The 12305-nt window shown below is 37.5% G+C and overlaps 2 protein-coding genes across 3 annotated transcripts in view; one reads left to right on the forward strand and one right to left on the reverse strand.

Annotated features, from left to right (window-relative positions):
- The window catches only part of LOC117996707 (glycolipid transfer protein-like), a 162531-nt gene that overhangs the window by 23985 nt on the left and 126241 nt on the right, over nt 1-12305 (reverse strand). The gene's annotated exons all lie outside the window — the stretch shown is intronic.
- Nucleotides 848-12305, forward strand: part of dtn (transmembrane protein 132C dtn) — a 113273-nt gene continuing 101815 nt past the window's right edge. Inside the window, 1 exon segment of the mRNA XM_069509365.1 lies at nt 848-1270. Coding sequence (XP_069365466.1) covers nt 1240-1270 — 31 coding nt within the window. The 5' untranslated portion in view covers nt 848-1239.

A 12305-nucleotide genomic window follows, 5' to 3' on the forward strand; every position in this document is an offset into this window, starting at 1 on the left:
ATGGAGGCTAAGAAGTGTGGCAAAGTCGCAATATCTAGTTCCACAAAGATTCTATGAGCAGTGGCTAATGTCTCCTACCTGCTAAACTCTCCCGGACTCCCGCTACATAAAGCCTAATAAAAATATTGTCTCTTTAGACTCTAGTTTACTTGGCCTAGTCACTAGTGCATATTCCGTGGCCAGTTAGACGCGTAATTACTTCAATCTCAATTATTATTAATACCCACCCTATTTGCATAAAATTTGAATTTAAACGTGACAGATAGTGATAAAACCTGCCTAATTTTCTTTTTCCCAAAATAATAACCTAATGTAAAAGACGTGACTACTGACTACTCTTGTAGGATCTATAAGTAGGTTACGCGACAGGTTGAAATAGCATTCGGGGAGGGAACACCCCGCACTAGCCCGGTACGGGTGTGCGCGGGTGACGTGCGGGTGTGCGGGGTGTATCCTCGCCTCATACCCCGATTGCCATCTCAAACAGTCGCGGACCACCTACTGATATTACTTCAGCTGGTTGTATATTCAAATGAAAGTTTCACATGAATATTTTTGATTAACAGGAAAAATGTCATTATTTTCCAAAAAAAAATTCCGACAGTTCTGAAAAAAAAAGAAATTGTTTAGACTCCTGTAAATTCTGCACGTGGCGTCTTTAGATCGGAGGGAGGAATTAGGAGAATCTTCAAAGGAGAATTCGTAGTACCTAGTTAAGGATGTTCGATGTGGAAAGGAGGCGTCGTCGGTCAATACTGTAGTAGGTGGTGCGGCGCGGGCGAGGCGCGCAGGCGTGCCGCCCCCGCGCCCCGCCGCCGGCCCGCTCACGCAACTCGCGAGTCAGCCGCCGTGCGCTACGATCGCGCGTGACGGAGCTTCTCTAAACCGCTCGAACCATGTGTAATGTTTTCATCACAGTGGAGATCTATCAACCAGCTTTCCGACGCGGTATTATAAATCATGAATGAATAGTTCGTCCAGTCGGGACAGTTTTGCGAATTGACGCTCTAGGAAGAACAGCTTTCGCCGGGTGTCCAGTTTTTCTCGTAAGCTTGTGCCGTTGACACTGCAGCGTGCGGGTCCCGCAGTGTGCGAGTGTGTGGTTGATTAGCGAACGTAAAGACGAGGACGTCAGCTGAGTCGCGTAAACATTAGCTTGACCGGGTCTATCTGATGATGGCTTTGCCTACCTCGTAATTCCCGTAAAACTCGTGCAACACACGCAAATAGGATTCCAAGATGCGGCGTCTAGTTTTGCTACTTTTGACAGGTAAGAAACAACTTAATATTATGCTTACTTACAATATTTTTGCTTTCATACAAATAACGGCTTAGTTTTAAGGCCGCAATTAGTCTTAGAGCGCAAAAGTAGGCTAGGTAGGTACTAGGTACCTACCTAAACTTGCGTGAGACTCATGATAAGACGGCATTGAAAAGCTTTCACGCTACAGAAAGCTCACACTGTCACCTACGTATACTTATTTTGCCTTTTTATAAAATATAGGTAATAGGTACCAAGGTATTATATTTTTTGAGTTTCAAGACTACAAATCACATGAGTAAATCGTCATATGAATAAATAAGATTAATTTACATTAAAAATGAATTTGTTTTAGGTACCTACCCCCATACGTGATAATGATTTTTATTTGTAAAATTAATAGGTATTTGTTATGGCATTACATAGCATTATCTTTTCTACTTACTAATGAAAGAATATTAAGTAAGTACGCTTCTTTTTTTCGGTTATAACTTTAATTAAGGAAGATTAAATATACCTACCTATTTACTGTAGCTCATTTTGGACGGAATAAATTGGGTCCTGGAGAAATGATAGAGCGATTTTACGCGTGTCCTGTCCAAATAATACTTTACGGTGCTCTATGCTAAGAGACGTCATTTGTTTCTTATGAAGATTTCGATAAAAAAAATACCCGGGTGAGTTTGTTGCTGGCTCTTCTCAGACCTGGCCGCGTTTGGAACCCTCGTAGCTATAGTTTTAAGTTTGCGTAATAATTATCACCACTATATATCACCACCTACAAATTCAACAATCGACCATCAAAAAAAGTAATTTATTACCTATTTTGAACTAGCTGATGCCCGCGACTTCGTCCGCGTGGAATTAGGTTTTTTGAAAATCCCGTGGGAACTCTTTGATTTTCCGGGATAAAAAGTAGCCTATGCCCTTTTCCGGGGTGCAAGCTATAGCAGTACCAAATTTCGTCAAAATCAGTTGAACGGATGGGCCGTGAAAGGCTAGCAGACAGTCAGACAGACACACTTTTGCGTTTATAGTATGGAGAAATTATTCGACTTTGACGACCTACCTGCTTACATTTTCTCCGGGATAAATAGTAGCCTATATCTATATCAAGGACTCAAGCTATCCCCGTACCAAATACGGCTAGATGGGTTAAACTGATGGGACGTAAAGAGCTAGCAGACAGACAGACATATATTATAGATGGATTAAAATTAAATATTTAAATGTAATATGGGAAATGTTGTTTATAAAATTGCCAGGGTATTTTTAATGGAAAATTAAAACACAAGGTCCATCGAACTAAAGATTACAAAAATCAAAATCAATTTCAGCCTTCAATGTTCTAAACTACATTATAATTTCGGCGACAGGTGTTGAGTGCAGGTAAAGCAAAAAATAATGTTAGGTCGATTCGGGGCTCCTTAGAAAAAAAATTAACCACATGCTTGGGATATGGGAATTGTGCGCACTGCTATTATTCGTTTAACAGACAGGAAAATAAAGGTATCTTCACGAACCCGCATTTGGTTAATGATTTTCGATAACTTTTACTCGTAAGTTGGTAGGTCCCTTTATCCCATTAAATTATAGGTAGACCCCAGAGCTAAAGCTGACTCCATAGATATGTTAGACAGGTAAGTACGTCAGATGTCGAAAATGTGTGTGAAAGGAAATCTTTTCGGAACGTCATTAAACTCTTTTTAACCGTATTTTCTTTTACTTGGCCTTCAATAAAACTTTACTTCTGCAGCTATCTAACGACGAGACCCTGCTTTGAACAGTTTGATAAGTTGCAAAGTTTTTCAAGAAAAGTTAGGAAAAATGTTCCCTCTTGGTTGCGATCATCATCAATCACTTTTATGTTATATCATCGCTTACTTAGGTAAGTAGGTACATACTTTTACTGAAACTCTGACATAAGAGCAAATAAATATTATCTAGATAGGTACTTTAAATATAATATTTATGTGCAGGTATTTATATTATGTAAAAATCCAAAAGTAATGAAATGGAAGACAGTAAATAGGCCAAAATCTTCAAAGTCCTAACAATCGACCAAATAAGACTAAGTAATATAAATGTATATTAGGTAGGTACCTATATGTACCTAATTTAAACGAAATCCTCGAATCCGTGTAATGATTGCGCTTAGCCTTTGAAAAATTTTCGGCGAGGCCTATTATAAAAACTGATACGGTATATGAGATACCTATTGAGGCATAGGTTTTCTTATGTTCAAACTTTCGTGGCCAAACTACAAAGCAAAAACTTTAACTCGTATTGAGACGATTTGGTCCCGACTTGCAACTGCCACTTTTTTTAACTAAAAGGCGGATGCTGAACGCACCTGGCCTCTGCTCTTAGTTTTTTTTTTCAACATAATATAGACAAAAGTATCAAGAATGCACTTAATTTTATTTTTAGAATTCCGGTACTGATTTCTTTTGAATAACTTTCTTAAGTGCTTTCGAATGGATATGATTCTATCATGATTGTGGAAGACTTAAATAAAGAAACTTGGGAGTCCTTTGAAGGTCTGAGAAATCTTAGAAAAGCTTGATATTTTGCTAATTTTGGAAAATTAACTAAATATCAAACTTGTTTCGCATTTTCTGTAAACATCCTCTTCCAAAATCACAACACTTGTGCTGAGATTTCAGATCTCGTTTCTTTACCTATAGGCGAACTCTGACCACTTTTTTGAAGATTCAGCATTTTCTTTCATAGTCCTAAACATTTGTTTAGAGACTTCAAAGTTCATTTTAAGCAAAGATACAATCCGATCCAAAGAATCCTAACTATTGTGGCATAAAAAGTCTGCGTGGATAAAATTTCGAATCCTGTCATCGGTTTTACGACCTTGGGAATTCATAGTATTTTTGTTGTTTTCGTCAGTCTATTTTGGGGTGCTGACAGCAGTTTATGGAATGGTTGCAGGCAAACGATAAGTAGGTAGGTACTCGGGCGCCGCGGTCGCCTTTCATCTGTGCCGTAGTGTGTGTTTACGCTCGTATTGCGCCAGCGCATCCTATCCTAAGGCGCGTGTAGACAAGACCGAGAATAAGGCGTTTGCACCTACCTACTTAGATTAAGGGGGCTCAGGACGGTGCTTTCTTCATACAAACGTAGGAGGGTAATTACTACATTACTTGATACTGTATGCTCAAAACTAAGTATTATATCGATTAAACTCGTCATTATCTAGGTTTATTGATATATGAAACATTGAAATTTTTTTTGATTTTAAAGTTACGGGGCTCAAAAGATTCCTATTTTAACACTAAGTTTATGACAACTTTGGGCGTAAATAAATAAGATTAGGGGTATGAAAATTCTAAAGAAATTTAACATTAGACATAGTTTATATATTCATTTTTTTTTAAATCATTAGTTGAAATAACTATACTTTGCAAACATAAACTTAATAGTTTCTTCTCAAAAATACTTTTCCTAAACCCTTGATTTCGCTGAAAATCATCGTGCCTCTCACCTTTCTCATACATTGTCAAGTGAAAAGCAAACAGGTTCGGTCGGACGAACTGCGTCACCTTAAGGATTGGTTCTGGATTGCGCTCCGACAGCCCAGCGAAGACCAATCCTTAATTATTAATCTAAGCGTTTGTTTTTAAAATTCTATTCGAATTGATTTGATGCGCAACGCCAGCAGCGAGACAATCGCTCGATCAGTGTGTAGCGTTGCCAGGCGTCCGGATAAAGGCGGACACAGTCAGGCTTTTTAGTTGCATATGTGCGGCCAAATAGTCGGTGTCCGGCCTGTCCAGCTTTTGTTAGGCTTGTTAAATTTGTAATTTTTTTACATTTTACAATAATAGTAAGTAAAGTAAAGAATGATGATTATTAAAATATAATAACCACATAAAATAGGACATTTTGCCTAATGTTACAGTGTATCCTTGGCTTTACAATAACAGATCTTGGTCGCAAATGGCAGTGACGTTAACAGCTTCATTCTGGCTCTCTTTCATTCACTGGAATGACGTTTGGGCGCTGTTATCTTTTGAGATAACCCATTTATTTATTGCCCATCTTAAGAGTATCGGTAAATGTGTATAATTTATGGACGTAACCCACATTATTAGACAGCGGGTTTTGGACTAATTAGATAATATTTTATTCGTAATGAATAATGATAATCATTTTTTATTAGATAATTCAATGTAGGGAGGGATGAGATGTTATTACGCCTGATAATAATTATTATTATCAGCCTAGCTAAAGGTAGCACGACTGGTGCTACTTACGCACGATGGCCACTAAAATGCCACTATAAAAGACAGAACGTGAAACATCCCACTAAATGCGCGCGTACCCGAATACATATAGGTACTTACGCTTTCGGCTTTGTGATATAGTAGGTAACTGTATCAAGCACCATTCATGGAATTCTTTGTAGGTAGATTCTTCTATAGGTGCTGCGTTAGACAAATTAGATCGTGCGTGCTATATAAGGTCCAACCTTTAAAGTATTCACTGTAAATCGCACCTTAGTCATGTTTACAGTAATAACACCTCTAGACTTGAGAAGAAAAATTGGTTTAATATAAAATTTTCGTATAAAATTACGCTTCACAATACGTTGCCGTCTTCGCCGTATTATGCACGCTTTATTAAGTTTAATATTCTTACAAGCCAGAATAGATGGGGTCATAATACCCGCAATATATCCTACGCGAATGCGGATAAACCACTGAGCGTTCTTCGTGAACAAGATTTCCCAGGTGCAAATGAATCTTCTTTAATTTTTCCCTGGAGCCAAAAACAATCCGCATCGTGTTACATATTAGTATTGCCCAAGTTATATTCCTTCTTGCCTGCTTCTTGCGTACATTATAATAAACAGTGTAGAGAGAGCTCCAATCCTGCACATTTTTTTATCTCTAGGTAGGTAAGTCGGTATAGCATTTTCTGTAACATGCTGTGTTCGTAAACACAGATAATTACTAAGTATGTAGTAGGTATGCGTCAAAAGCACAAACAAAAGAATATAACTATAAGTACGCAATCAACGACTACCCCGCATACCCGCACGTCCGCGTCACCCGCGCTACCCTCACCGGGCTAGCACGGGGGCTGTGCGGGCGTCTCCACCCCGATTGCCATCTCGAAAATATTACGATTTTAAGCTTTGTAAAAACAAAAAAAAACACTATGATACAGTCTCGCCAAATAAAATGCGTTTTATTTTTTAAATCGCAAATGTTAAGTGAAGGACGGTCATGAGCACGGCAAACGTCTGAATAAACTTACAAAGGACAAAGGTTAGTTTCAACTTTCAAGGCACAACAACTCATCGTTTCTCAAGCGAGTTTTACATTGCAAATGCCGAAAATTCTGTCTCTCTTAAATAAAAGTGTAAGCATAAAAAACGTGTACACGTACCTACTTGCCTATAGGTACTTAGCATCAGGTAAAAAGAGCTCGGACGACAATGGAGAGGATGTTTGCGCATGGGCATACATTTCTAAGTATAGCGCGGTAAGCGAAAGATTGACTGACGATTGACGAGCCAAAAGCGCCACAGCATAGATATCCTCCTTCACGGGCACCTCCACGGACTAGAGAATCCCGTCGCAACTCTTTCATTTTCCGGGATAAAAAGTAGCCTATGTCTCCTTTTACTATATACCTACCCATGCAAAAAATCACGTCAACCCGTTAATCCGTTGCGACAGGATTGAAGGACAAACTAACAAACAAACACACTTTCGCATTTATAATAATATTAATATTGTACTTAAGTTAAGGTATCCCTTCTGTACTTAGCAATCTCGTTGGTCATCCTAACTTTTTGAGAAGGCCTAAAATTGGTTTTAGTTTTCCAATAGTTTTTTTTTGTTATCAAGCTCGGAGTAACTTTCAAGGACCAATTTCTGTACTAAGTGCTTTCAGAACATGAGAATTGGTTTTAAGTGTTTATTTGCGACAAAACTGTTATAGTGAACCCGAGATTCTATTAAATTAGGTAACTCTAATAAATTCATAGAAATGCTTCGGAGTTTACAAGGCCACTGCCTACTGATGATCAGATAGCCAATTAATGCTTTTTAACATTATATTCGCTTAGGACATAAAGGTAGATATACTATGTAGGCACCATTTAGTGCCTGCCGTTGCCAGTTCAATGATCATTTCTCACGTGATGGACTATCTTTGGCCATATACCTACCTAGGTTTGAAATAATTGTCAACTTTTGCCTATTGATTTCTGTGGTGCTTTGTCTTTAAGTCAATCTAAGCCAGACTGAACGCTAGCCATTTAAAAGCCAAACAAAATAAGTCAAGTACCTACCTATCTAAGTTCTAAAGGACAAAAGCTGCGTAGATTCTAATTATCGACCTTGAAGGCCTGAGGGCTCTGCAAAAGTCGCCACGTGCGCTCAGTAAAACGATAATGATAGAGTAGCTATTGGGGGACTATAATCAACTGAATAACTAATTCAAGCCATTGCACTTTATTCCTCGCGGAAGCCCTTTTTGCGGGACCCTAGACCCTATTGTCGAAAGTCCTCTCAATAGAGGAGGGTCATGTCGAGAATGTTTTTGTTAAAATATTTTGAAAGGGCCATTCAATATAATTAGCAATTTAGCTTAAGGGCTCACATCGACAAACTTTTTCTTCGGCTATTATGTATACCTACCAGGATTTACTTATGTGCCTATTTACAAGTATTTTTATCTAGACACGAAAAACTTATTTGAATCTTTTCTATTTGATTGAAGAAATTCTGTGTGACAACTAGAAATAATGATAACAGACAATAATTTAAAAGGTTTCAAAAAATCCCGGCTGCGGTTTGTACTGCATCTTTTTCAGCGCGCACATTAAAGCGCATAAAATCCACCATTTCGATTTTTTAAGAATTTCATGTCTACCTACTCTACCTAGTGACACTCGCGCCATCGGAACGAATCTAATTGCGTATCATTTATCAAAATCGGTTGCGTCATTGAGTAGTTACGGACGAACATGGAAACGCATCACAAATTCATACAAAAGTACAGGTCAAACACATAACTCTCCTTTTGGGCTTCGCCGTAGTAAAAATCAGATGTGTCAAATGCTAATTTCACCATGATTAAAATGTTAACACAAAAGGTCAAAGTAATCACCTTGCGCCAGTTTCGAAACCATAATTGCTGTATGACAAAAGAAAAATGCACTGTTCACTGATCTCTTTTTTAATTAATTGGTCATGTTAAAAGGTTGAAATAAAATAGCGTGTGACATAGCCTATACCTACGAGTACCTACCTAATTAACTATTAAGGACCTCTATGTACAAGTGGGAAGTTAGGTTCAATTATGATCTACACTATTAACAAAACTTTTAGATAAGTAGGTATACACCTATAGTACGCGACAGGTCGAGATCGCAACCGCGCTAACCCAGCGCGGGCGAGCGCGGGTCTCCCCGCCTCATACCCCGCCTGCCATCTCAACCTGTCGCGTACTATACGTACCTAAAATTTATACCTTACTAAAATTGTTTTGAAATAAGTTTGAAATTTCTAATAAAACATCTATGTTAAATCATAAATTACTTGCTGATGCCCGCGACTTCATCCGTGTGAATTTAAGTTTTTAAAAACCCCGCTGAACCTTTGATTTTCAGGCATAACAGTCACTCTCAAGGTCTTTAATAATATCCATTAGAAAAAATCACGTCAATCCGTTACTCCGTTGCGGCGTGATTGAAGGACAAGCTAACAAACTAAACACACTTTCGAATTTATAATAATAAAATAATAATATGGGTAGTAAAGTGATTGTAATCATTATAATACACATAAAAGATTAAAACAATTCAATATGAAAAAAAAATCAATGTTAACGGAATGCGAAGCCCGGGATGGGTCAACTAGTAAACGATTCTCCTCCTAATCTGGAGTTGGATTATATCCCCCGAAATTTGTAAGGCAGTTATATGCGAGACCTTAAAAATGTAATATGTTGTGTGTAATTGGGTCAAACAGGCGAAGGATGAGGGCTCGTGGGATGGGAAGGGGGCGCGTTGTTATTCCACAGTGCGTTACAATCGGCTGTGTTCCAGCCACATTACACCGCATTTCGTACTGAAAACTTTATGGAAATGTGCCTTACGATCACGGCCCCTTTGGCAAAGAAACTTGGCTACATTTTACTTTTTCATCAACTTGATATATTATGTACCTAACTATTATTAAGGTTTCACTTCAAACAATGCATTACGCCGATTTTTAGGGTTCCGTACCTCAAAAGGAAAAACGGAACCCTTATAGGATCACTTTGTAGTCTGTCTGTCAAGAAACCTACAGGGTACTTCCCGTTGACCTAGAATCATGAAATTTGGCAGGCAGGTGGGTCTTATAGCTGGCATTAGAGGAAAATCTGAAAACCGTGAATTTGTGGTTACATTACACACAAAAAATTAAATTGTGGTCATAAACTAATAATTAGTACTTTCAATTTTCGAAGTAAGATAACTATATCAAGTGGAGTATCATATGAAAGGGCTTCATCTGTGCATTCTAGAACAGATTTTTATTTATTTTTATGCATCATAGTTTTTGAATTATCGTGCAAAACGTCGAAAAAATACGACTGTGGTACGGAACCCTCGTTGAGCCTGACTCGCACTTGGCTGGTTTTCTTTTTCTTTATCTTTTCATTGTTTATGCCCGACAATAAAAATATATTCTGCAAAACTAACAAACTTGGCAAACTTTACTCATTAAATAATAATACTTACATAATTTCAAATGTGTTAGGTAAAAAATGTGTTTAAAAATATTGATTAAGTAGTTTTCAAAATAATAACCTATAATTACACACCAAACGTGGATTTGTATTGTTAAAACATCGTCCATCTTACTCTTGAGTATTTCCCGTAAATGTTGATTGGAACAGCATGCGCTCACTAACGACTTGGAGTGACCATGGAGAGCACTCTTAAGGAGAGATTTCGACAACTGTTATATCATGTGAGAGCACTTATCTATTGGTTCGTGGAATCACGTAATGTGTTGGCACGAAATATGCGGGTCAATTTTCTTTCCTTCGAAATTCGAATTGACACAATGAACGAAAAATAATGTTTAACGATAAAATGTCTATGTTTAATAGCACGGAGCATACGGCTACGGACAGTAATAAAATTTGATTACACTTGATCATAAATCTCTTTTTTTCATTATCTCGCATGGCGTCGCCGCGCCCGTCTCTGACGCGGGAGTCAGAACCCAAATCCCCATGTTTTGACACACATACTCGCTGTATTTATGACACACAGCCCGCCTCTACCGATTTGACGTGAGATTTATGAAGTCACCATGTGTGCTTATGAGATTGGATTGCTTTTGTGCAACAAACATTCATATCCCAGTTATGTGTTCATCCAGAACGGTGTCAAGAATTTGCGACTATTCAGAAAATTCAGAACGTTGTTCTACCCATAAACTGTCTTTATGACTTATAAGTTAGAAGAGTAGCTTCTAGTAAGAAGCTGAAGCCTCTCACCAGACGCACGCATCCTCTTTCACGCAATCCATCCATCTTTTTTTGGTCTTTCTCTCCTCTTATTTCCTTCCACATGCATATTATTTTGCACGCATCCATATAGTGCTTAATATAGAACCTATTATTTATTATCAGTAAAAAAATCCAGAAATATTAAGCATACAACGGATATCGGTTGGACCGTAGATACCTACCCAACTAAAACTATTAAATCAATTTTTGAACTTTTCACGCAGTATCAAGTTACTGAGCATTTCCTTTGTATATTTAGTTAGTTAGCAGACCAGTCCCACGTTCATTGCGTTGTTTAATTCGGATCAATTAATACCTATCTGCTCGCAATAACTGAATGATGACTAACAACAGTGAGAAGTGTAGAGAGTCACTTAAAAACATTGGATATAATTGAAATTGAATTAGAAACTGGTCATGTCTGGGTTTCTTATATTGCTTTAATTTTTCTAACTCCTCTAGTTGTATCCAGCTACTACTTATTTTATACACCTAATTATATTTGTAGGTATATAAGTGTAAGACATTTATATGGTTGTGTTATGTGTAGTGTTCAATCTTTTGTATAGGTAGGTATCTATAGTGTCATAGAGTCTAGTATAGATAGCTTTTTCGCGATAAGGCCGCTAATTGTACTAATTGCTCCTGCTATACATTGGAAATTCTGTTTATTTCTCTTGGTGCACAATAAAGGATATTTCATTTCATCAATAAATTTGCTCCTTATTGTCATAAAGCCGAAATTTAAACGCTTTGAAGTTATTTTTATTTTAACAGGCAAAAAGTTACTCAAAGCATAATATAATAGTTTCCAATTTATATTTACATAACTACAAAAACCTCTAGTCTACCAATCCGCACATGGCCACCGTAGTAGACTTGGGGCAAACCCTTCTCACTCTGAGAGGAGACCTGTGCTCTGTAGTGAGCCGGCGATGGGTTGATCATGATGATGAACTACAAAAACTATTTTAGCAGAGCATGTGGGACTTGGCTTAGGAGTCTTTTGGGAGTTGCATTAGAGCAACAATTTGCTTACTCACAATAACTTTTTGGGGGCGCCCTTACATTAAAATATAATAAAGGATAAGTGCTATTGCGAGGCACAAGATTTATCGTTTTTATCTAATGACATTTTATCAAATATATTTATTTTTGACACACCCTTGTAAACATGTAAAACTTTTATGTACCTATTCCAATTCCAATTGCGCAATGGCTTTTTGTAATAATATTACATACTAATTAATATTATATGTAAATGTGAGAGTTAGGAATTAGGATGTTTGGTTGTTTGTTATTCCTTCGCAGTTCGCACCACAATACCTGAACTGATTTGGTTGAAATTTGGAATGAAAGTAGCTTAGGTATACCCTGATATTAATACGTAGGCAAATTTTTATCCCAGAAAATTAAAGAGTTTCCACGATTTTTAAAAAAAGCCATATGCACGCGGTCGAAGTCGCACGTAGGTAGATAGATGTATTATTATAATCATTGCCTGTATTTT

Source organism: Maniola hyperantus, chromosome 3 (assembly GCF_902806685.2).
Source record: "Maniola hyperantus chromosome 3, iAphHyp1.2, whole genome shotgun sequence".
Taxonomy (NCBI): domain Eukaryota; kingdom Metazoa; phylum Arthropoda; class Insecta; order Lepidoptera; family Nymphalidae; genus Maniola; species Maniola hyperantus.